At 38.5% G+C, this 26,408-nt stretch overlaps 2 protein-coding genes across 2 annotated transcripts in view; one reads left to right on the top strand and one right to left on the bottom strand.

Moving 5' to 3' along the window:
- LOC117307195 (serine palmitoyltransferase 2-like) overlaps nucleotides 1–5,414 on the bottom strand; it is a 36,856-nt gene extending 31,442 nt beyond the window's left edge. The window contains exon 1 of the mRNA XM_033791877.1: nucleotides 5,048–5,414. Within this exon, the coding sequence (XP_033647768.1) occupies nucleotides 5,048–5,296 (249 nt within the window). The 5' untranslated portion in view covers nucleotides 5,297–5,414. The remainder of the gene's footprint in view (nucleotides 1–5,047) is intronic.
- A 3,264-nt stretch (nucleotides 5,415–8,678) lies between these two features.
- LOC117295822 (mucin-5AC-like) lies at nucleotides 8,679–23,405 on the top strand. Its single transcript, XM_033778592.1, has 9 exons — nucleotides 8,679–8,766; nucleotides 12,343–12,438; nucleotides 13,091–13,416; nucleotides 14,545–14,629; nucleotides 15,445–15,583; nucleotides 16,876–20,075; nucleotides 20,544–20,752; nucleotides 21,818–21,907; nucleotides 22,851–23,405. Exons 2-9 carry the CDS (start codon nucleotides 12,376–12,378, stop codon nucleotides 22,924–22,926), a joined length of 4,188 nt encoding a protein of 1,395 aa, XP_033634483.1. The 5' UTR covers nucleotides 8,679–8,766; nucleotides 12,343–12,375; the 3' UTR covers nucleotides 22,927–23,405.
- The last annotated feature ends 3,003 nt before the right edge of the window (nucleotides 23,406–26,408 follow it).

Raw genomic sequence — 26,408 nt, 5'->3', positions numbered from 1 at the left:
CTGACAGTGTTGATGCTCTGTAAAGGTGCACAGTGTATGACATGTTCAACTATTCAACCAAGTGCATGTATGACGTGAACTCCATCCTTCGAAAAAGCATGGTAGAATGAGCTACAGCAATAAAAGTTTAAACCCATTCAATATTGATCATTCATTTTACTGACAGTATATTTCTATGCACTGATATCACCAAGCTGCCATCTAGAAGTAAACAGATTGAAACAATGGAAAAGCTGCACCTGATCATGGCAGTCAGCCTGGATAAACTCTGTTTTTTCACCCTTTCAAAAATTATAATCAAACCTTAAAAAAGTGCCAAAATGCACAAGGGAGATCATTGTTGGTTTCGCTTTTAGTTTATAACTTGATATTAGAAAGAAGAACAAAATTGCATCCCTTTTAAGTAAGATGGCTGCCATTTCCCCGTTATATTGGGTGTGGTGCCTGGCTACACAGCAGCTTACGGTTGTATGGCTTCAACATGGCACCCCAAACCAATTCATTGACACAATTAGGAGACCGGCAACATAATTTACAGAGTAAATTAGGCCTTCAACTAATTTAAAAAACCGCAAGCCCCAAAATGATATTAAACCTAAAAAATAACAAAACCAGTGGCATGTTGCGAGGAAACATTTAACACTGTTTTGTTTGTGCTTTCCACACCAAACAATTAGATCACTATTCTACATTTTAGCTACCCTATTGGGTTCCTTTCCCTTTTGGTTTAACATCACAGAGCAACAAATTGTTACAGACACGCTTTTTAAAACTAATTCTCTTTTAATAGTGATACATGTATTTCTGGATGTTGTTATGCAAACATTATCTGTATGAGACATGTACTTTATCATATTATTATTGAATGACTCAAACTGACCATGGAGACTGAAACTAAACAATCAATGTTATCGCTGCGCTAGTCATGGGTATGTGCAATTGTTTGTATACGTTACTCAATCCATGTTTACTCTGGGTGACTACAAACCACATGTGCCATACTAATAAGTGAATGCACACACTGGGGCAATTCATTAAGCCCTTATCAAACAATATCCTCCAACCTTTATGAAACCAAAAGCACTTAAAATTAAAACAATAATTAACAAACTCAAGGACTAATTCACTAAATACATATAACAATTTGCATACACCGTCTTCATGAATCAAAATGATTTAATTAACCTTATGTTTTACACTCATTGCAGTACAAATTTCAATAATTTACATTTTCTTTGATGTGTTTGCACTATGGCTGTTCTATCAAATTTTCCCACGAATGTACTTGATGTACAAACACGACCAGCCCCAAAATCTCAGAATTTACACAAGACTTGGGCTAATTTTCATTTTGAAAAGGTCCCCTTCCATTGGAACATCTTGACGTCCATGGGAAACCTTTGAAGAGGTACCACTGAGGCCAAGACAAGGGCAAAACAGTGTGGTCTTCATGTAACTCCAGGCCAGGGGCTGTTTTCACCAATACAATTCACCGCAAAGACAAATTAAGTTGTCAGTATTACCACAGTGATTTGTATTTTGACATCACACATCACTTAGCAACTATGATTGATTTATCTTAGCTCTTTGTGAAATCGGCCCCTGGTGTATTTACTGTAACAGGCCTGGAATTACACGCAGGCCATGGCCTCCTTTGCCCCTGGTCTTGGCCTTGGTGCCCTTTCAAAATTTTACCATTGACTTGAAGATTTTGCAAAATGAAAATGGCCTTCGAAGATGAAACTCCAGGCCTACTGTAACCAGTGGAAATGTGCACATAGAATATTCAGTAAGCAACAGTGTATGTGCCTTTCAACTCAGGGTGTTGAACTACAGTATCATTAATTGGCCACGCCCTGATTCACGTAATATAAAACCATACATGACAGATTTGATTTCAAAACTCCCTTGTTGAGCTGTATCATAAATTTGGGTGTGATCCCTGCATGCCCTAAGCTTGCTACATGGCAGTTTAGACTAAACCTGGAAGGTGCAGCCACTAAATACACTGATGACTTATACATCAATGTACAAAGTTCACAAGCGAACAATTTTTATGCCAAAAATGCATCATAGTCTAAGTTGTGATTTAGTCAAGTCTTTTTTTTCTACGACACGCACCAATGAATTTTTAAATTTCAGAGAGTTGCGGGTCTCGTATGAACAAGTCACTGGTTTGGTTTTAGCCGGGAAACCTTCCTTTTTAATAGGTCAAAGGCTAACAGTTTTTAAGGCAAAAATGTGTCTCAGTCTACATTGTGATTAAGATTATTTTTTTTTCAACATTATACACCAATGAATTTTCAATTTCAGAAAGTGGCCGATTTCGTATTGAACAAGTCACCAGTTGGTTTTGGACTGGAATCCTTCTTTTTATTTGTTCACAGGCTAACAATTTTTATGGCAAAATGGTGTCTCAGTCAAAATTGTGATTTAGTTTATTTTTGTTTTCTACGACATAAACCTTGCCCAATTAATTTTAAATTTCAGAAAATTGCAGGTTTTGTATATACGTATGAACACAGAGCAAGGACAAGAATGAAAAAGTCACTGGTTTGGTTTTGGACTGGAATCCTTCTTTTTAATTGTTCATAGGCTAACAATTTTTATGGCAAAATGGTGTCTCAGTCAAAATTGTGATTCAGTTTATTTTTGTTTTCTACGACATAAACCTTGCCCAATTAATTTTAAATTTCAGAAAATTGCAGGTTTTGTATACGTATGAACACAGAGCAAGGACAAGAATGAAAAAGTCACTGGTTTGGTTTTGGACTCGAATTCTCCTCTTTAATTGTTCACAGGCTATCAATATTTATGGCAAAAAAAGTGGCCCTGGTCTAAATTGTGATTCAGTCTAGGCTTTTTCTACAACATACACCATAGATTTTCAATTTCAGAGAGTTGCAGGTTTCGTAAGAACAAGTCACTGGTTTGGTTTGGGACTGGAAACTTTCTTGTTAACAGATTTGAAATCGGGTCAACTTAGTTTGGTCTGGGGTGGTTTGTGAGGGTGAAGTCGCCATTTTGCCAAGACGAATTTGTTTTAACTCGAAACAATCCAAAAGAAATTAAATATAAACACAAGCCTTTCAACAACTTTCCCATCAACAAATTATTTGTGTAGTGTAAAAAGAGATTCGACAAGTTTTATTTTGTTTGTTTATTGAAATCTTTAATCTAGTTCTTCAAGACCACTGCATGGAATTAACAAAAATGCTAATCTTCCATAATCAAGTAGAAATTTGAACTGAGGAAAACTTATTGTTCAAAACATGGGCTTGAATTATACCAATGGTCAGAGGCAGGTGGTTTTTAACCTTAGGCTGATACACTAAACCTGTGGACATGTTTGGTTGCTCATCTGTGAAACATTCTCATGCTAAACTAATATTCTTTATCCCCGATGCAAATTTAACATCTATTATCGATGTATTAGAAAAAAAAAGAACGAAATAAATTACCTACATGTTTTGACCCTGGTTCATGTGATTCTTGGTTGTATTTTAATTAGTATTTTAATCTCGAGTTAGGACGAGTTCCTAACATGATTAGGACTAGCCTTAAGTCGTTACAAGATCCTAAAGAGTCCTAGGACTAGTCCTAAGTTAGGACTATCTTTGTGAAGTTGACCCCTAGTTCAGTAGTGAAAGTTTGAGGTTGAAATACCAGTGGTCACTATATTTTTAACTCAACTTCAAGCCCTGTTATAGGCCTATACTGCATTTTTACCCATAACCAAATACTGTTAAATCGATCTATCTTTCATTCCAAGAAATACAGAATTAATCTTTATTTCTGCACAGTCATTGACGTGAAGAGAGCCAGTGAGCGACAACAATGAAAAGACAACAAAGAGTTCAGTCAGCCGGTGAAAACTGCGCCAAAAAAACCCACTTGTTGGATGTGGACTCTTTTATCGCCCCAGTCAAACTGTGTTTGCACACTGACTCCCCTAAATTCACACAAACAAAGGACCTTGGCTGGATGGATGACATAAACTTCTCGTGTTTGGGATACAGGCAAACAAATCAATATGCACCGATGATGAATTTGTCAACCACTGGAGAAACTACATAGCAACTGCCTCATTAGTGTGCTGGACTAATAAATAAACCACAACAAAACCCAGGCATTCATAAACTTTAAAATAGCTGTCCTCAATTTTGGGACTTGCACTTATTCTGTCAGTAGAAAGACTTCAACATTTAAATTCATGACTTCCCCTTAACTTTTTCAGTGATTTAAGCCAGCTTGTTAGCTTGTCATTTTACTCCTCTATGTTTCAAATCCTCCTTCTTTTGGGGAAGCGAATCCCAAGAAGAAGTAATTAGAGGGACTTTCATTATTTAATATCTCGCAACTTCGACGACCAATTGAGCTAAAATTTTCACAGGTTTGTTGTTTTATGTATATGTTGAGATACACCAAGTGAGAAGACTGGTCTTTGACAATTACCAATAGTGTCCACTGTCTTTAAAGGGCCCAACAAACATCCATCAATCAAATAATAACCAAACGACAGAAATCAATTTCTACCTCCATAAATGGTCTGATGATGGTCTTTTCATGGGATCTTTTCGATAAAGCCATGCCAGGGCATCTGATCAGAAATGTCTCAGGAAGTATTGCCTTTTGGCATTACCATCAAAGGTTAGGTAATTGCGATAACATAATCCTCCTCCCGACTACTGTATTATCCAGGTCGAGGAGGCAGGCCATACGGCCATATGGTGATCTTTGCAAGCCAATGCAATGTAAAGCAACACAATTCTGGTCTAGTTATTCCTCAAGGCTTAAATAACAATGGAACATAAAGATTGTATGATGATGTCACGCAGTTAATTAAATTGACAATTTCAATAAATAGGATACAGGGCAGACATTGGTAACACCATCCATGGAGGAAAAATTAAATCAAATTTGTCCTCCATCCATGCATGGAGTTTCTCCGACCCCCCAAATATTGAAACAATTATAATCAAAATAAAAAACAGATAGACAAGAAAAAGAGCTCAAAGCTATACTAAATTAAGTGTAGCGATCGTACCTCATAAGCAGAAGTGGCTGGTTTCTCTGCGGAATGATGTCCAACAGCATGACCATTGCTAACCGGGGAGCAATGACCGTTGGCCGATCCATTCAGAACCACTCCCACCCTGCCGTTCACAACGCCATTTTTCCTCGCGGAGAGAACCGGCTTCACCTTGGTCTCGTCTCCCCCGGGCAGTTGCAGAATCACCGTGCCATTTTTCCCAGCCCGGGTGCGTAGAGCCATGTTAACGTTCACAGTCCTCATCTGGAGTTGCCTGACACAACTTTTTTGAACTCAATATGTTGCTAATTTCACTGATCTTGTCAATACTTTTTACATAACTACACACTACTCCGTGTATTGAGTGGTTTTGTGTTTTGGAAACAGCATGCAGGGGGGGGGGGGGGGGGGGGGGGCGTATTATTTTTAGCACCAGACACCAGAGAGCACATGCATGAGTGCCTGGCATGTGACCGTTGTAGTTGAGCGATGTGTACACACTTATGAGGCGCCAAGTGTAAATTTATTATTTAATGCTATTATTTACAAATAATTCATTTATATAATGAATTATTTAACCATTATTTACAAATAATCACTGTTGCACCACACAATTGTTTATATATAATTGTTGGAATGTTTCCATTATATATATATAATTGTACACACCATGTTATTATATACATATAATTTCGACTGGAAATTATTATATGTAAATAATTATTTTTGCACATACAATTGTATATATATAATTTATTTGCACATGCAATTATATATATATAATTGTTTGAAACTTTCATTATTTATATATAACTCTATGAATCATTATACTTATATATAAATAATGTCGACGGGAAATTATTATATGTAAATAATAAATTTTGCACATACAATTATATATATATAATTGTTGGAAAACTTTAATTATTTATATATAATTCTATGGATCATCATACTTATATATAAATAATGTCGACTGACAGGTTTTATATGTAAATAAGTAATTTTGCACCACGCAATTATATATATATAATTGTTGTACAACCTTAATTATATATATATAATTGTATGTGCAAAATTTATTATTTACATATAATAATTTTCCGTCGACATTATTTATATATAAGTATAATGATTCATAGAATTATATATAAATAATGAAAGTTTCCAACAATTATATATATATAATTGCATGTGCAAATAAATTATATATATACAATTGTATGTGCAAAAATAATTATTTACATATAATAATTTCCAGTCGAAATTATATGTATATAATAAAATGGTGTGTACAATTATATATACATAATGGAAACATTCCAACAATTATATATAAACAATTGTGTGGTGCAACATTGATTATTTGTAAATAATGGTTAAATAATTCATTTTATATAACACCCAAGCAGATCCTTGCCATTTGATTGGAGGATTGTCCGTCACGTGATAGCAAATAAAAGTACCATTGCACGCTGAGTCACTCGCCGTGCTTGTTCGTTCCATCCGAAAAGTACCATTGCACGCTGGCACGCTGCCAGCGTGCAATGGTACTTTTCGGATGGAACGAAAAAGCTGAGTAAAAACATTACTGCGTGCGCGTGTCTTTGGTAACGCAGCAGGTGTTACTGCAAGAAGGCATAGTAAAATTACTAGCATTCGGCTTCTACAGTTGAAATTGTTTGTTTTGAAAGTTGTTTCTTTCAATCAAAATGACAAAGTTCTACTTGGATGTTATATAAAACAAATAATGAATGTTTTTCATTCGTGCAATGGTGCGAATATGTTCATTCGTTGAAAGCTGGAATGGTCCATTCAACTCGGCTCCGCCTCGTTGAATAGAACATTCCATCTTTCAACTCATGAACATATTCGCACCATTGCACTCATAAACATTCATTATGTGTATAATATATTATATAATGAATTATTTGTAAATAATAGCATTAAATAATAAATTTACACTTGGCGCCTCATACACACTACGCACATGTGTATGTAAGCTCACATGATGATACACACATTACTTACATGTACAACCTGCAAATCCTTTATTTGTTGATCTAGCTATCACGCAACGCATTCTGCCCACTTGGGCGGGGTCGACAATTAGCATGACACGAACGAAAAAGTTATCCTCGACCCCAGCAATTTATTCGTGCAGTAAATCATGGTGTAAATAGCCACCCCTGGGAAAAATGATAATTGTTGGTCTAAATTCACTCGCGTCCATGTGTAATTATGAATAATGTATGAGATGTAAATATTACTTGGCTACGTATGCGGCATTCAAATAAACCCCACTTGTTGAAGAATAATCACACGGCGTGGTGCATGCCGGTGTGGCGGTTCCAACTTTCCGCTGTGTTCAGTTTTCCGAATGACCAAACACGGTAGCATTACGTTATGCGATGCCTGCGCACAGCAAGCGAAAGTAGTCCATTGTTAGTGTCGTATTGGGTCGTCCGTTACCCTCCGGTAGCTGTCATGGCGGCGTCGATCCACGAGTCGAGTACAACTAGCGGCAAACGCGCGGATCGTATGGGTTGTTTTTTATGTAAGCAGAGTGTGACCTGCCTAAAGTTGTACCCATGAATACATGTAGATGGGAGGAGAGATTATTTGACTATACAGAAAATAATCGTAATAATAAACAATTTGGGGTCACTGCTGAGAGAACTACAGTACTCGCCAGGGTACTCGCGGCGGTATCTGACAGGTCACCCAGAAAACTGAACACGCCGGAAAGCTAAAACCGTTCGAACAACGTGATGATATGTCCGACTACGTCACCCGGAAAACTGAACACGGCGGAAGACTGAAACCGCCACACCGGCGGTCTCAGAGCTCCAGATTACCAAATACGGTAGTATTACGCCATGCCGTGCCTGCGCACACCAAGCGAAAGTAGTCGATTTTAGCGCCGTGCCGAGTACACTCTCGTAGTAGACTTAGGGACAAGTTGTTTATTGTCCCACGCGGTGAGATAGTCGAGTTGCAGCGGTGCTCTCCGTGCGCGAACTGCTGGTTGCTCAACTACTGCGCTGCCACACCGGTGTGTACGTACATCACCTTGATCGTTTCCAGCATTGGTCGATTTCGCGCTGTGTACGAAACACCAGCGGGTTCGAGGGAATTGTTTCTCGTTCGTCTGCTTATTAAACAATGAATAGTCCGTCGTAATAATGTTTGAAGATGACAACAGAACTTCTAGAAGAGGAATAACAATATTATACAAAGGTATAACAAAACAATTGTTGCACGTTGTTACTAGGGTCCATGGGTTTTGTACACCCTCGAGGGAAAATGGCACCCTCGGCTTCGCCTCGGGATCCATTTTCCCCCTCGAGTGTACAAAACGCCATGGACCCCGTCCCATCCCAGCGTGCAACAATTGTATATTTGGCTATAGTTCACGTGATCTCTGTGTTATTCCGTTTGAACGGTTCTCTGTCGATGCCGCGCGCTACAAAATTATGAGTTACGCAAGTAGCGAAGCTCCACCCATTATGAAATGATGGGGGGGCCAAAACTTATCTCATGAATATTTATAGCACATGGATACGTGTGAAAAAAAAAACAAGTTGACGCCCACACCCCTGTGTCGGTGGTTGGTGCGCCGCGCCGGGCAGCATGCAGTACTAGTATGGGATGTACCAAGGGGTCCACTTGACATGTAAAATGCACACATTGAATGAATGAAAGAATGTTCACGAAAGTTCACGAGTTTTGCGGTAAGTTTGAAACAGATTGTTATTTGTTGTCAGTTTGAGAATGATCAAACTTGATCAATTAACTTGACAATCTGGAAATCACGGTTAAACTAGAACAAAATCACACATGATATAACGCACTCCCCTGGGCAGTTCGGCAGTGAAAACGAACCGTTTTACTTTAGTCTGTAGTGTGTGTATTTTAAAACTTTTCTAGTTGCTGTACACCCTACTTCTAGAAACTATAAAAGGCCCCGTGAGCAGTGAGCCTTATTATACTGGGTCTAATATTTTGGGCCTCCTTAACGCTATACGCTTTTTAAATCAGCGTTGATAGGTGAAAGTTTTACGACCGTTAGCCAGCAATAACTGAAGTTTCTTTTGTATTTTACCTAAATGAAAATAATTCTTGGCTTTCAGATTAAATCTGATTTTTGCTTTATATCTTTCCATATAAATGGCGCCACCACTTTTTCACTTATTTTTACAAAAAGAGATATCTCATTCTCATTGAGGAGGCAAAATAGATTATCTCATATCGAATGAAAAACTGGTGGCGCCACACATAAACTTTTCCCTGATTTTTATTTAGTTTTGTGTCTTTTTATGTTTCTTAACATTTTTAATTAAGCGTATAAACAAACAGTGATAATTGAATCAGGAAGCTGATGTTCAAGTTTAGGGTTAAAGTGAAACAAATAGTTCCCCAGACTATAGATAAGCCACTTCGGAGTTACAGCCCTGCATGTCTGTTACTGCTGACAACGCAATTTGTCTACTCCCGTGACCATTTGACAATACCAGCGGGTATTGTCAAAAGGTCACGGGAGATATACAAAACCCTTTGTCAGCAGTAACACTAACACTAACAGACTTGCGCAGCTGCAATATCGATTAAGTATCGCGATATCAATAAAGTATCGCAATATATCGGTATTTCGATTAAAACCAAATCAAAAAATAGTTAATGGCCTGACGTTTCGACCCTAGCAGAGTCTTTCTCGAAGGCTAAATGACAACACAACAAACATGAACAGGTAACTAAGTGAAACATAAGCAGTGAAGTGGAAATACATGAATGGGGTTAGAAAGCATACATAAAAAAGCAGGGGGTAAACAAAGAATAGGGGGACAAAAAAGGGGGGGGGGTGAAGGGAAGGGGCTGGCTTGACCACAAGCAAGAATATGGAAACACAAAGGACAACATCGAGGGTGGTGAGGTTGGGTAAAAAGTAAGCCTCAAAGCTTTTATTAATCACATAAATTCCTTCCACAGGACCATCAAATTCACGAGCGAATACTCAACCAAGGATACACACTTTCTGGATGTCAAGGTTCTCAAGACGGATGTAGGCTTAACCACAGATCTCTTCGTTAAACCCACAGATAAACACCAATACCTACATTCCACTAGCTGTCACCCCCGACACTGCAAAACCAGCATAGCCTACAGTCAGGCCCTCAGACTCCGTCGAATCTGTTCTAATGATTCTGATTTTATCCACCACTCACAGGAACTTAAGAAACACCTTGTTTCCAGGGGTCATAGCTCTCTAGCAGTCCATCGAGCTATCCAGAAAGTCAAGGCTCGTTCTAGGGAGTCAGTACTTTCCAAAGGACCAAAGAAACAACAGAGTCTTACGGGGAAAGTTCCTTTTGTTGTCACTTTCCACCCCTCACTTCCTCCCATTCGTAAAATAACCAGTTCTAACCATCATATTCTTCACACATCAGATCGACTTCAACGTGCTGTGCAGGAAGAACCCATAGTTGCCTACAGACGCCCACCAAGTCTCAGGGATCTCATTGTCCGAGCAGAAGTCCCTCCCATTAATGATGATGTTAATCCCCCTCTACCACAGGGAACTTTTAGGTGTTCCAACATCTCCAAATGCATCGTCTGTAGACAACACATCAGGGAATCGGACTCCTTCACCAGTAACACCGGCGGTACCACCCATAAGACAAGGGGTCATGTCACCTGCACCACCACTAATCTCATTTATCTCATATCTTGCAGAGTCTGTGGTGTTCAATATATAGGTGAAACAAGAACTACACTCAAGAGGCGTTTCTACGGCCACAGATCTACAGTCAAGACCCAAAAGCTAGATACACCTGTAGGTCATCACTTCAATCTTCCTAATCACTCCATTTCTGACATGATCTTACAGGGCATAGAGGCACTAGGCAACCACAGAGAGACTGTGCGTTTGAGTAGGGAGAAACTCTGGATTAGACGCCTCCAGACCATTCAACCCCATGGTCTGAACATCCAAGAAGGAAACGACTAATAAACCTTTTGTTTTGCCGTCTCCTTTTTTCCCCATAGCCTTTTAGCCTGAGCCTCATTCACTAATATAAATTACTTTTTACCCAACCTCACCACCCTCGATGTTGTCCTTTGTGTTTCCATATTCTTGCTTGTGGTCAAGCCAGCCCCTTCCCTTCACCCCCCCCCCTTTTTTGTCCCCCTATTCTTTGTTTACCCCCTGCTTTTTTATGTATGCTTTCTAACCCCATTCATGTATTTCCACTTCACTGCTTATGTTTCACTTAGTTACCTGTTCATGTTTGTTGTGTTGTCATTTAGCCTTCGAGAAAGACTCTGCTAGGGTCGAAACGTCAGGCCATTAACTATTTTTTGCATTTATACTCTCGGTCCATTTGGTTGGTAAGTTGTTTGCAACAGCTAATTCTATTTTCTCTTTTAAAACCAAATCAGTACGATATCGAAATCATTTCCGAATTCATTTCCGATATTCGATAATATTGTGGTATCGCCAGAGCTTAATATTTTTGTACCTTGTAGAAATGCCTAAAATACCAAAACGTTTTGCATTACAAGTGTAACTAACCAATGTTGCATGTTTTCTAAGTTTTAGTCAAGGGAGAGGAGACTCTTTACTTGGCAAGTCAAGCCACAAGAATTGTATCTGAGGACTGTTTACATTGCGCGCAGAGCAGTACAAGTTTTGCCTCGATTTCAGGAACATCTTGAATACAGGACGTCACACAATATGCTTCTTCTACCTCCATGGCCTATCCATGGAGGTAGAAAAGGCCTACTCATAGATATGAGTATTCTGCTATCGTCTCCACAAAACAATAGCGGAACGAACTTCATAGTTCTAGGAGTAGAAATGACCTAGCCTACCGCATTGGTCCTGTTTTTGGGCCACCATGGCCTTTTCTTTGAATAGGAAAAAATAAATTGATGCGATGTATCGATGCCCTGATTACCTTCTTTTGTTCATTAGAAGTATGCAAAAAACCTTTAAAACTTGATGGACCATGGAGGTGGCAACTTTCACACCGCACACTGATCTTTGATAGTGATGCCTTTCCTTTGCTTTTTATAGTTAGGAATTTAGTTTTAATGATAATTATTAGCTCGTTAGCGTTTGTAGTTTTGTAGTTTTTCTTGTTTTCTTGTACGATGTCCCTGTGTAGTCCATTACTCCTACCTATTCCCTTCACTAGGCTAGGCTACATTTCTTCTTTTACAAGTTACATACGTACATTTCTATCGACCCGCCTCTACATGCTCAGTCCGTCTTCGTTTTTTTTCAATTCCAATTTTACATTTGTTTACAGAAATGAGGCGAGGCTCACCTGTCTATAGAGGCAATGCAAGAACCCCCAACTACTTCAAACTTGAAGGGCAATAGACAGCTTCGCAAATCTGTCAGGGTAGGTAGAATTTACTTCATTTTACCAACTTTGAATTTGATACTAATGAATATAAAAAAATTGCAGTCAGTTTTTTCATTCGTAATGAAATAAACAAAATAGTATCTGAGTTAATTGAAATTAGGTAAACCGTAATCCTTTCTGTAAAAATGAGTGAAAAAGTAGTGGCGGGGTACGAAAAGTCTTCCACTGGTTGCATCATCATAATAGCTCTTTGGCTTGTCCCAATAAAAAGCTACTACGAACAATATGTGGACATCTTATTTGCATTGTTCGTACTGTGTTGAAAGAATCAACTTTGTTCTATAACTGTCCAATGAATTAAGGTTTAAGATTATCGCAATTATTAAATCCCCAGTTTGACTTATTATGGGTGGGTTTGATTAGCTTCCCTGGGTTGACCCCAGTCTGCCCACATTAAGTTCGTCATTCCAGGGGCTCACCTGGGTCAGCCCCAAGTGCCCTGCTTATGGAGTGGGACACTTGGGGCTGGCCCCAGGTGCATAACGTTACCACGAGAGAGTGAGTTATCGTTTGATTAGGTCTTGTCATCAGGGGCTCACCCGAATGAGCACTGCGGGGTCGACACAGGGAAGCTTATCAAACGCACCCAATAAGAAATTTAGAAGTGTTCTCTATCTCTCACTAACAGTTAAGCACAAAGCTCAGCAAGTCTTCCAAAAAACCAAAAACCAAATGCGAGTGGGATGCAGATGTTTCAGTTTCCGACGAGCCAAGGACAAAGGTCACTGACCAGCCAGATGGATCTGTTCCAAACCGAGCCTTGGCTGAAGCTAATGTCTGTTCGAAGAGGAGGAAGAAGAGGATGCACAGTAAGTCTTCTTCAATAAAGAAAAAGAGGAGTAAGCATTCAACTGAAGATGAAGATGAGCAGAGTGATTGGAGAGAGGAGTCTCCGTTTAGGACAAGGAAAAACATGTCTGAGGAGAGGAGAGCTCTACACAGGGTACATGAGAGGTGAGAAGTAGAATAGACCCCTTGCAATCTTAAACAGCGCCCTCATTGAGGTCATTGACAAAGAGTTGTGCGTGGTGCGAAGTTTGTGCGCCTTCAATTATTTCAGTCTATTATAGCATTGTTCTTTCTAATATGATGCACACAAATTCAGGGGGTCTCCATCTAACAAGCTTGCTTTAGGAGACCTCCTTAACTTAATCTATTAAGTATTCTCTCCTGTAATGTTATATTTTGTTATTTTAAATGATTGAGTGAAATAAATTGAACTATGAACTTTGTATTGGTTGACCTCTTTATCGATGGCGGTGTGGCAGGAGATTCTGTCCCCCCATAATGCTGCACTGTGTACAAGCCTCTCCTGGCAGCGCCCTCTGTTGAATCACCATCCTTCCGTCCATGTTAACTTCCCATTAGAGGAAACAGAATCCCCAGAGGGACAGATTCTCCAGAGGGACAGGTTTCCCAATGACGTGGCCTTTGCAAGGGGTCTATTGAATTTCTGAAGTTCATGATTACAATCATGATAGAATTGGGTATTAAACTAGGTGCTACTTGTTGAGTTTGCTACAAGTTACGTATGCGTGGTGTTCGGATTCAAATTTAGGGTACAAATCCACAAGACATCAGGGCTTGTTAGTTGTAGTTTCAAGTTTGTACATGTACATGGCCAAAACAATTGAATACAATTATATACCAGAATCAAAATGAGAAAAACAAAGAAAAAAACACCTTCCCAGTGGCAAAATGTTATAATTTTTTATTTGTCATCACTGCCAGAAGATTAATCTCATTTGTTTTTGGCATTACTTTCACACCCAACAGAATTGAAAGATGTTTATCAAACTCAAAGTAAACATTTTAACATAACCTTTTTATTGAGTTGTAGTTGTTATTCAAAAACAAAAGAACACAAGACTTGTTCGGTCATTAGTTTACTGGCCCAATGCTAAAAACAATGGCCTCAGGCCAGCGGTCCATTGTTAATTTTGAGCCCTGGAGTGAATTAGGTTCACTCTAAGAGTTAAATCCGTATTTGAATAGGGATGTAATTCTTTTAAACAGTATGAAGCAGTAAAATGTACCTTTGTGAAGAATTAACATTGATGTTCTTAATTATTTGTGGATTAGACAGCGCCACCAGAGTCTGAATGATGCGATTCAGGAACTAGTGAAGGTACTGCCTCCTGGTGATGTCTACAGGAATGTTACCAAGGTACGGGCCGGGGGAAAAATACGAAAATAAGTAAATGTTTTAAATACAATTTTGACATTATGCACTGCAATATACCAATTTATGTACATCCTCAAAACCACTTCTCTTCAGTATTCAAGATCAAATTAGGCAAACTCTGTTCCATACATGGTATGTGATGATATACGTTTCCATGTCAGCTCAGTCCCCAGCTAACTTCAGTGTATTGGTGCAACATTGAGCAGAATAGTGTAAAATCCCAAAACTGTAGCTGATAAAACCCAGTTAATTTACAATGCAACAGAATCTCAAATTTTTAGGGCTTTCTTCATTTCAACTGTATTGCATTTTGATGTAGTTAGCAGCTCAATGTCTAGAAAACACCTTGGGTTCGATTTTACAAAGACAGCCCTAACTTAGGATTTGTCAACGCTTTAGATAAAGTCCCAAGTTGAACTCGTCTGGGATAAGACAGTTTTAACTCTGTGTGAAATCCACCCTTGGTTGTCTATGCAGTTGGGAATGATAGAAACAAATCGTGCTAAAAATACCTGAATGCTTAATGGCATAACTCTTCACATTAATGTTCACATGGAAAGTGTAAACAAAAACGGCTCGAATTGTCCGAAAGGGGGTTGTATTTTTTTTCATTTTTGTCATTCGTGGACTCCTCTAACAACATGGAATCAAATAGCTATATGCTGTAAAGTTTTGTAGGAAAGTATTACAGTTGTAATAACCTTTCCCACCTCATCAACATTTGTATTTGTTTGTCAAGACTTCTTGTAAATTATAAACAACTTAGTGGATTTGTTTGTTTATAATTTCAAACACAGTTCAACGTGTTACGAAAGGCCAACGACTACATCGATTTCCTGCAATCCAAAATTAATAATCTCTGCCTAGTCGAAAGTATTGAGCAGAAGAGAGAAGATTGCTGGCTCAGCTTCAATGTACCACTGAAGGCAACAATTGGTAAGCGCTGAAAACCTGTTTCCATAGACACTCAAAGTGCAGTCATTGTTTAACTTTGTTACAAATTTTGTTTAAATTTGAAGTACATATGTGATGCAATCAAGCAAAATGAGTCGTTTGTCGACCCGTGTAATTTACAAAAAATTTAAGCTATGCTTTACTTCTTTGAAAACTCCATGTTTATAAAACCTTTTGTTCAAAAGTTGTGAAAGGAGAAACACCAAGAGTTATGAGTGACTGAAACAAAGAAAAAGGGGTTTAAAACCCTTTTTTTTAGCACGCACATACATCCGACAGGCGCCCTGCGTATACACTTTGAATATTGCGCCGAATGTCGTCGAAGTTTGACGACTCTCTAAATTTTAGTTCTAAACTTGCGATTAACATGCAGCAAACAGCCGTAGATAGAACGCAATGTGACATGAAAACAGTCTAAAAATAGCGCTTGGTGCCCCATAGTAAAAATCCCCTGAAGGGTTCAAAGGTCGGAAGTCCTGACATTGCAACACACGAGTTGCTGTTTTTCTCTGTGTAGTACCGTCCGTAATAGTAATTTACCATGCATCGCACACGCAATGTACACACAGTAATGGCGATCTCCGCTTTTTGGTGATAAACTTATCGGTGTTAAACAAGGAATACAGTGATGTGATTGAACTTTTCAAAGGGTTTGAGTTACAGAAGTTACATGTTGGTAACAGGGACACTCATATTCATTTTCAAAGGCATGTTGTGATTGTTTTCAATCACTTTTAAAGTATTTTTTGCCGTCGAGATGACAGTAAATTTTACAGGACTTGTGTGCACAACTTTCCGTGTAACAAACCTATGCAAACATTATTTTCAAACTTTTGTTGATTTCTTTCTCTCACAATGTGCATCAGCAAACTTTATTCCTAAGCTAATTTTAACCCCTTGAAGATGTTATTATATAGAAAGACATTTTGGCACTTGAATCTTGAAAAAACAACTTTTGGAAAATGTTACCCCGGTTTTTGTTTTATTAAAATAGAGACATTTTGGCACTTGAATCTTGAAAAATTTTTTTTTTGAAAATGTGACCCGTTTCCTGTTTTGACTTGTTTCTCCATAATAAAATTGCCGACATACGCCTCATCTAGCTTGATTGCATCACATATAATAAACTTGTTGCAACATTCAGTGAGTTTACATTTAAATCTTTTGTTTATGAAGCTGCCATTATGTGGATGAAAAACAAAAATTTCAAAACTTCAATAGTGTTTTTATTTTAATGTATCTAATCTTTGAAATTTTATTTAAATTTGTTTCAGATGGAAAGGAACTGAAAGTTCCTGCATCCACCCCGATCAGTCCCAAACTACTACGTGATATCAAAAGGTCAGCTAAGATTGTCTCCGCCAATCAGCAGGCTGACAAATTTGCATGGAAACCAGACAAAGTTAGAACACCTCAAACACCACTGCCAAGGTACTCTGGATTGCGATCGAAAAAGATTCCTCATGAGAAATTAAATCCTTTTGTCACCCAAAACACCCCTGCATGTAGACTTTCTAAGGAGGTTCCCTACAAATGTTTCTCTAAGATTCCGGAGAAGCTTCCCCATGCTGTTCAAGGAGGTTACCCCAAAAAGGTTCCCCACACAGATCTAGGAGATCACTCCAGCGATGTTCCCTACATGGATCCTGGAAGTTACTCCAAGATGGCTCCCCACAATAATCCAGGAGGTTGCTCCAAAAAGGTTTTCCACACAGATCTAGGAGGTCACCCTGAGCATGTTTCACACACGGAGCCTGGAAGTTACTCTAAGAATGTTTGTTACAAAAATTCAGGAGTTTCCTCCAAGAGGGTTTCCCATAGAGATCTAGGAAGTTACTCCGAGAAGGTTCCCCTAACAGATCTAGGAATTCACTCTGTGGATGTTCCACCTATGGATCGTGAAGGTTACTCTAAGAAGGTTGAACACAAAAATCCAAGAAGTAGCTCCGAAGAGGTTTCCCACACAGATCCAGGAGATTACTGTGAGAATGTTCCCCACACAATTTCAGGAAGTTACTCTGAGAAGGTGCCCCACAATAATCCAGGAGGTTATTCAAAGATGGTTCCCAACACAGATCTAGGTTACTCCGTAAAGGTTCCCCACAAAGATCCAGGAGGTTTCTCTAGGGAAGTTTCCCACATGGATCTTAGGCCTCCAACTCCCCAAAATGAAGACGTGCTTGAAAGTGACCAAGGGGAATTAGTTGTTGATGAAGAGCAAATGTCCCCCAGAAAAAGTGACGTAGTGGAAATTGACAATCTTTACACTTTTAAACAAATACCAAAGGAGTCATCAGTTTCCCTTCCCATTGTTTCACGAATGTCATCCCAGCGCCGCAAAATCAAAAACACTTGTCAGAGGAAAGTAGCATCATTAGGCCATGCTCCATCGACGTCTCTTGACAGAGAACAGAGGAAGAGACTTCTGGATTACTATATCAGTGGAGATTCCTCACCTGATTCAGCATACTCAGCGCCTGCTAATATGTTTAGACCAGGTTGGCTATCTCCTGCTAATGCTAAGTCAGGATCTAATGTAGAATCTGAGGGAGAAACATCATTTCAGACTCCATGTTCTAATCACCTAGAACATTCTTACTCTGCCGATTCCCATCAATCATACCCCAACAGTGAAGCAAGATTGCCAAGTGATCTTTCCTCAGTCAGTGATAATGTCAACCAACCCATAGAATCCTCTCAAGATGATTCATCAGAGATCATGGCTTCACAGGTGAAGACTCACAGTATGGGACCAGGCTATCTGTGTGCAAGTGATCGTCGTGTCAGTTATTGCCAGATTGACCAAGATCACAAGTCCAACGCTACCTCAACAGCAAGGCCAACTAAGGAGACCACTTTAGTCAAGAATGCTGATCTTGGTTGTTCTCGCGTTTTGCAAACAAGTGAATTAACTCAACCAATGATAGCCACATCAGTTCCTCTCTTATATTCCAATATTAATGGCTCCACAAACCCTTCAGCCAAGTCTACTTCTCTCATGGGAATGGCTTCTAATGATACGACTACCACAACACCTTGTCGTTCCTTGACCTCATCTAGTTCCCTTCCCCCAGCAGAAGCATCTTTCTTGCCATCCTCAAATATGATGACCACGACAACTTCAGGAATTGTTCCTAACCTATACTCTTCAGCCATCCCAACTGCTCTTGTAAATCAGTCAACCACAACAGGTGCTACATTTCCATCACAGATCATTAAGATGTCAAAATCTAGTGAAAACAAGCTTCTTCATTATTCAATCATATTGCCAACTTCCATCGTGAATCCATCAACAGTACCAACACTCCAGCCAACTCTGACAAAGCAGCCGATATTGTCAAGAAAGACTGAATCACTTCAGTCTTTTACCTTCATGCCATCAACCCTTGCACAGTATTCACAAGCAGCCACAACCCCAAAGACTCCAACTTCGTGTGAGACAGCTCTGCTTCAATACTCCACAGTCTATCCTGCTGCACCGGTACATCAATCAGCAAAACCTGCCAAACTCCCAATCAGGAACAACTGGACATCTCAAACCAGCAATTCTGGATCACATCGTTACCTAACCTTCATGCCAACTACTCAGATGCCAAAGAACAAATCAGCAACGAACCTGCCAGCTACAACCTTCCGGACAAGCGTGGTACCAGAACAACATACAGTCTTGCCAGATGCTGTAGTGCGCCATTGCGGTGTACACAACAAGAACGCAGCATTGCTGTCATCTGCCAAGACTATATCTCTTCATTACTCTACAGTCCTACCTAACACTCAGATATATTATACAACAGCTACCAGCAAAGTCATAACAACTCAGCACTTGAGAACAACTACTGCAAGCAGGGTAGTACCTCTGCTATTTTCAAACACTGTTGTATGTCAGTCGACAGCAGCATCTACTGTGCCAGTTCAGAAGGTGCTGATGACTTCATGTGAGAATACCCTCCTCCGTAGCCCAACTGTTTTCTCATCTTCAATGACACAACGTGGTTCAGAGAAACTCACTTTTATGCCGACAACTCATCAACAAGTAGCTTCCACATCCACATTGCCAGTTCCATGTTCAGCTGACAAGACATCAGCTTATCATTGTGCTGCTCCCGTGCTATCTAAAGTGACCACCTCAACCATGGCCACTGCCACAGCCATGACAACCAACACAACCCCTGTCTCAAGGAATTTTCCTCAAATTTTGCCAAATACTATCTTGCATCATACCACAGTCCCAACTACCCAGCCTCTTGAAACAGCACAGATAATGACTGCATGTGAGACAGCAAAGAATTATGTGACAACTACCACTTCAAGTCAGGCCAATGTATCACCCACATCGACAACCTCAGAACAGACCACCCCTGAGGGTTTTGTCCCCATTCAACCAGCCACCACTGAATCCACCGATACTGCACCAACGGCTCCAGCTTTCCAACAGGTGACAATCTATGAAGCTGCTGTAGACGTGATACCGCAGGTTAGTATTGAAAATTTTAGAAACAACGCATCCTATATATAGGATGTTGTGAGATTTGCCCTTTTTTGTAGCATGAATAGTATTTTGTTTGTGTTCGGTTAGCAATTTTTCAATGCTCCATTAGATTTGTTTTGTGCTCCTACTGTGCTAAACTTTTTTTTCTACAAATCTACTTTCTAAATAAACAAAAGCAATTTTGTACTTGTTCTCTTTCATTTTGAATGACTGCCCTGTTGTAAGAAACATATCAGTCTGCAGACTTGGCCATCAAGCTGGTGAAATTTAGAACATTTCATTCTTTTCCCAAAATGTTCTAAATTAAATTAGCCTTTGAGAAAGACTCTGCAAGGGTTGAAACAATAGGCTTTGAACTATTTTTTCGCATTTATACCATAGGTCATTTTGATTGGTAAGCAGTTTGCACTAGTTAAACAATTTCCAAATTGTTTCATGTATTTTTTCTGGTAGAATAACCAAGCTACAGTAGCCATCGCCCAAACATTGGTGGTCGATGCTAGTTGTCTTCAGTTTGAGGAGTCTGAGAGTCCGCTAGAGATTCCCAGTGGAAGTGAGTCTCCCACCTTGACCCCCACAGCGGCCTCTGGTTGCTCCTTACGTCGCTCTTGGATAAATGGATATCAACTCTTCACCAAAGTCAATCATCCAAAGTTCAGGGAGTAAGTCACAATGGACAAACCTTTTTGCAAATTAAAAAGCTTTTGGAATGTTTTAGTTAGATGGGTAGACAAAAAAAAGTATCTGTCATAGTTTAAAAAAATGTGTTTTGATGGTTTTAATCCTATATAAATGTAGACATATACAAGAACACCTGGTAGCATTTTTGAGTTGTTGTCAAAAATCTGGAGTGGTTGTGTCCATGCAGAAAGAATAAGCTGTTATTGGAATACAAATTCAGAGAAATGTACCTGAAATTTACTCTTCTCTTTTTAAATTTTGGGGGGATAGAAACTGATATATATTTTTTTATAACCACATTACGTTGAAGGGAAATGATTCTCAAAAAGCTTTATACTTTTGAAAGCTACATCTAAACAAGTAAGTTTTTATTGCCATTATAAAGAGTATATCGTCCGTTAATGGTTTAGTTATTACTAAATTAAACTTTGTTCAGAGAGAGAGAGGGTACATCTTAGGATAATGAAGTGAACCTTCAGTCCATTCTCATGATATAAGATCATAGCCTTCAGACAAGAAATCATTCCCGGAATGACTGTTGTTGCGTTTGTTGCCTCAGTGCCAACTTGCTCATGATCAATCAGAATTTTTGGGAAACGCTGAATAGATTAGGTGGCAGTAGACTTGCATGAAACAGGTAAATCAAGTGTTTTTGGAAAAATATGCGCAAGCTCAGAGCTACATTAGCAATGTACATTTAGCTGGTATGTCTACACAAACAAGCAAACAAACAAACAAACAAACAAACAAACAACACAAAACTAACAGACAAACTATGGACTGTTATGTCATCAGAACCTTTTTTAGGTCTTAGTGTTTCCAAGGCTCCCATGGGAAGTGACTTTTTCAATAAGATTTAATGAAGATACTCTTTTTTGTTGTTTTCTAAAAGTTATTGGGCAAAATTTACTAATTAGCCAAATAAATGACAATTGTTTCTTGCATTAAGATTTATGTGTGCCTGATTAGATGAAGATTTGTATAACTGTAGATGTAGGAGACTATTCAGTTGTAATCAAATTTATTTGTTGTTCGTTTATTTATAGAAAATGGCCCGAATTGCAAGGACGAGATATTACAAAATTATTGGGCCAGGTGTGGAAAGAACTTCCAGGAGACTCCAAGAAACACTACAGGTTAGGCTCCTCTTTAAAACTTAATCCTGACCTCACCTCTGTTTACCATCCCAGTGTTGCTGAGTTTGAGTGATTTAGCACTGCACGAGATGGCTTACAAATCTCATACATTGTCCTTTCCTTTCTTTACCATTACACTGACTGCCATTATGAGTTAGCCCTGATCACACTACTCTAGATAGTATTCCCCGGGGACAACCCAGGGAATAATGGCTGGCCCATTCATAACCTGGGGTATTCTTGAAATGTGCACATAATACTGGCAACCAGAAACCCAGAACCCCCAAGCCGGGACAGTGTGAAAGTGCGACAGGGTATAACTAGGGAGTACAAACAAAACTCCCAGGGTCTCCCAATGGCTGTATTCTACAGGGATAAGAGATACAGTGTGAAAATAGCTCGTGAATGTAATATCACACAATATTTAACTGGTTTGGCACAAACTGGATTTGCAACTTTAATGAAACATTTACATTTTTTTTTTTAAATATCACTTTTTATGAAGTGAAAATATGTGTACTTTTGTTTTAGCTAAGGCAATTGATTTATTAGTGATCCTCATGGTGTGGGTAATTTGAGACCAATATGTAAATAATATTCTGTACTTTTGGTCGTGAGGTACATAGCCCATACTTTTGCCAACCAAGGCTGGCAAAACTTGCAACTGTGACGGCACTAATAAAAAGTCAATCATCCTGGTCAAATGTTTTGATCCTGGTCAAGTATTTTGTGTTCTGTCGTCATGTTTTTTTTTCCAACAGTAACAATTCTCACCAGTACAAGAGTTTTCATTCAATACACAAAAGTGTAAATGACAATAGATTACAAAAAATTCCAACCCAGATTAATTTTTTTAATGTTGGATCAACCATGAAACGTTTCAAATCCTACTTCAAATTATTTAGTATAAATTGTTACCTTTGAATTTCCCTCTTTTATTTAGTCGCAGAGCTTGTGAGTGGAACCAGTGGCACCGAAGAAAGAGAGAACCTAAAAACAAACAAGGCAAAGAAGAATAGCTCAGTTGACATAGGCCCTTTTCGAAAACACGTCTTTGGCTGTGGATTCGGTTGTTTTTACAATTGCGCGTGCTTTGCGTATGTGCTCAGGGCTTCAGACGAGCAAATTGAAATGGAGCCTGAAGCCGAAGCCATAGGATTCGAAAAGGGCCATATTGTCTCTAAGAGTGTCTTAGATCTCACAGATTGTGAGCTCGGTGTATATATTGTACCTCCTACATGTATCAATGTTTGACAAGTAAGGTTTCAGAAATGTTTTATACTGTCGAGAGACTTGTATTCTAAAGGAACACATTGCATCAGATCGAAGAGTTGGTCCATGAAAAGCAGTTGAAACCCAATTGTCAAAAGGTATATGGTTGGAAAGATGTTTTAAAAGTAGAATATAATGATCCACACAAAAAAACATCAAAATTGTGCGATTTTCCTTTTACATCCTGAACTAACATGGCATGTCATTTTGTGGAGTAATTTTTGTGATTGCACGAAATGGCCGACCGTGTTAGTTCACAAAATATAAGGCTAATCACGCAATTTCAAGGCATATTTGTGTGGATCAGACTTTATTCTACTTTTAAAACATCTTTCCAACTATATGCACTTTATAACACTTTAGATTTGTATTTTTTAAAAACATTTTATAGACCAACTCGCCCGATCCAAGGCAACGTGTCCCTTTGATGTAATAAGAAAAAGCTTTAGGAATTCAAGTTGAGCATACACTTGTGATGTACGGAGCATCAAAATCTAACTCGTAAATGGCACATTGAAGTGCAAAAACTAATGAGTATAGGTATACCATGAAAAATCTTCGCCCTAACCATGTGTGACATAGCAGAGCGCTTGATGTGGTCTTTAAGAATTCAAGCTAAGCATTCACTTGTGATGTACCAAACTGGCCCCCATTTAATTTACAGAGCTGCTTAAGCAGAACAAAATTGCTTAAAAGTTGTCTGCTTAGCAGAAATGAACACGTAATATGGTAGCTTGGCTGGTAACTTTATTTTGGTAAGCACAGATTTGTTGTGCTTGGCTACTTTTTGTGCTTAAGCAGCTCTTTAGACATCATACAAATCAAATGGCTTATTGAAATGCAGAGAAATAATAAATAACGTTTTTTTAATTCAAGATTAAAATTGTTTGCCATTAATTCACTTTAGCACCTCATGCCTTTGAATTAAAGTGACTGCCTCAATTGTCAGATTTTCACATTTGTAGTAGGTAGATGGCCTGAGTTTTGAAAATAGATGAATCATTTTTAATCTCAAAATATACTCTGGTGGGATTCTAATCCACGACCTTTGAAATCCTAGACAATTCTTTAACAGATGGAAATTTGCATCGGGGATAAAGGATATTAATTTTGGTTTTACCCATATTTGTTGATGTGTGTTAAGCACTGTTTACTCAGTACTTTCCCAAGCTCTGTGAAAAAAAATCCACAGTCATATTACTCGGTTGGGATTCGAACCCACAACCTTTGTAATTCTAGAGCAATTCTTTAAAGGCAGTGGGCACTATTGGTAATTACTCAAAATAGTTGTTAGCTGGAAACCTTATTTGGTAACGAGTAATGGGGAGCTGTTGATAGTATAAAACAATGTGAGAAATGGCTCCCTCTGAAGTAACATAGTTTTCGAGAAAGAAGTAATTTTCCACGAGTTTGGTTTTGAAACCTCAGATTTAGAATTTGAGGTCTCTAAATCAAGCATCTGAAAGCACACAACATCGTGTGACAAGTGTGTTTTTTCTTTCATTATTATTTCGCAATTTTGACGAACGATTGAGCTCAAATTGTCACAGGTTTGTTATTTTATGTATAAGTTGAGATACACCAAGTGAGAAGACTGGTCTTTGACAATTTCCAATAGTGTCCACTGTCTTTAATAGATGGAAATTTGCATCGAGGGATAAAGATTATTAATTTTGGTTTACCCATCTGCATTGATTTGTGTTTAGCACTCACACGAGCTCTGTGAAAATAAATCACAGGCGTAGTAGTACTTGGTTGGGATTCGATTTAACCCACAACCTTTGAAATTGTAGAGCAGTGTCTAACCAACATGATTCAAACCTATGACCTTTGCAATTCTAGAGGTGTGTTACCATTGGTAAGACATTGTCTAGAATTGAAAAGGTCATGGGTTTGAATCCCACCGGAGTAATAAGCGTTTTTTTTTTACACAGCTCGGGGAAAGTAATGAGTTTACGGTGCTAATTACATTGGTGTTCATGCGTAAAACCAAAATTAATGCAGTTTATGTTTATATCAAAATAAGTTCATATGAAATAATGTCATCAAGAAAAAATGTTTTAAAGGGAAGGTACACGTTTGGTAATATCTCGAAACAAATACTAACTTAAAAACTGACTTTGTAGTGAACATTGGAGAGCTGTTGATAATATTAAACATTGAGAGAAACGGCTCCTTCTGAAGTAGCGTAAGTTTCGTAATAGAGGTAATCTCTCACTAAAATAATAAAAGACTTCTAGCTCGAAGTCTTTTATTCCTGTCTGAAAGCACACAAATTTGTCCAACAAGGATGTGTTTTTTTCCCATCATTTTCTCCCAACTCCGATGACCAATTGAACTCAAATTGAACTGTTATTTTATGCATATGTTGAGATGCACGTAGTGAGAACACTGGTCTTTGACAATTACCAATAGTGTACCTTCCCTTTAAACAAATTATGATTCTTCGATTATAACATTGTTTTTTTTCTATAGAGTACCAGCACCTGAACAGTGATATTGCCAAACATTGATTTTTTAAAAAGTTGTTCAACCACTAGAAAGCAATGTTATGCAATCCAGTTTCTACCTTGATGATCTGTTCTGAAAAAGTAATGACTTGTTTTGATCAAAGTTGCAATTTACATTTAATTTTATCTAATTCGTTAGAATAATTTTGAAGCATTTGTTGGCTCTTAAGAACTGTTTTACTAATTAAGATTTAGTGTTATCTTTAAAAGTTAAATTGTTAACTTAAAAAAATTCAATTTTGAATTAGTCTTTCTAATTTGTAATGAGATTTATTAATATCCATTTAAGAATGATGATTATTCCAATTTATTAAAACAAAAGAAAGGAATGGACTGTCTGATTGAGTTTTGCGTTTTGCTGATCTGACACTTAATTTATAAAATAATCTAGTTGGAATTGGCAGTAGTCAAAATCTTTGAAACTAAATTATCAATTCGTTGGGCCTTTTGATAGACCATGGGATTAGCCTCCGTCAATTAGTGTGGAAAGCGCTTCAAATCGATATAGCCAAAACTGGATCCGAAGCATAGCGATATTATCATAATACTTTCCACCCTCCATTTTAGCTAGACAACTATACTAGCAGACGACGCCACAAATTAAGGTATGGTACCCCAACTCCCAATAAGAACAAGACTCGACAGTTTGGAAGCTAGCTAGGACCCTGCTTTTTGCCCTTGTCGGCAATACTTACTAGTCTTGCTGAAAACGTTGTTGA

This window comes from Asterias rubens, chromosome 1 (genome assembly GCF_902459465.1).
Source record: "Asterias rubens chromosome 1, eAstRub1.3, whole genome shotgun sequence".
In the NCBI taxonomy this organism is placed as follows: Eukaryota; Metazoa; Echinodermata; class Asteroidea; order Forcipulatida; family Asteriidae; genus Asterias; species Asterias rubens.
This window is presented reverse-complemented; position numbering and strand designations above follow the sequence as displayed.

Excerpts from the sequence above, each read along its gene's own strand:
- LOC117295822 (XM_033778592.1), top strand. The coding sequence starts at position 12,376 with ATGCAAGAACCCCCAACTACTTCAAACTTGAAGGGCAATAGACAGCTT. Across the intron at positions 20,076-20,543 it reads CTGTAGACGTGATACCGCAG|AATAACCAAGCTACAGTAGC; the intron begins GTTAGTATTGAA and ends TTTTTCTGGTAG. Across the intron at positions 20,753-21,817 it reads AATCATCCAAAGTTCAGGGA|AAAATGGCCCGAATTGCAAG; the intron begins GTAAGTCACAAT and ends GTTTATTTATAG.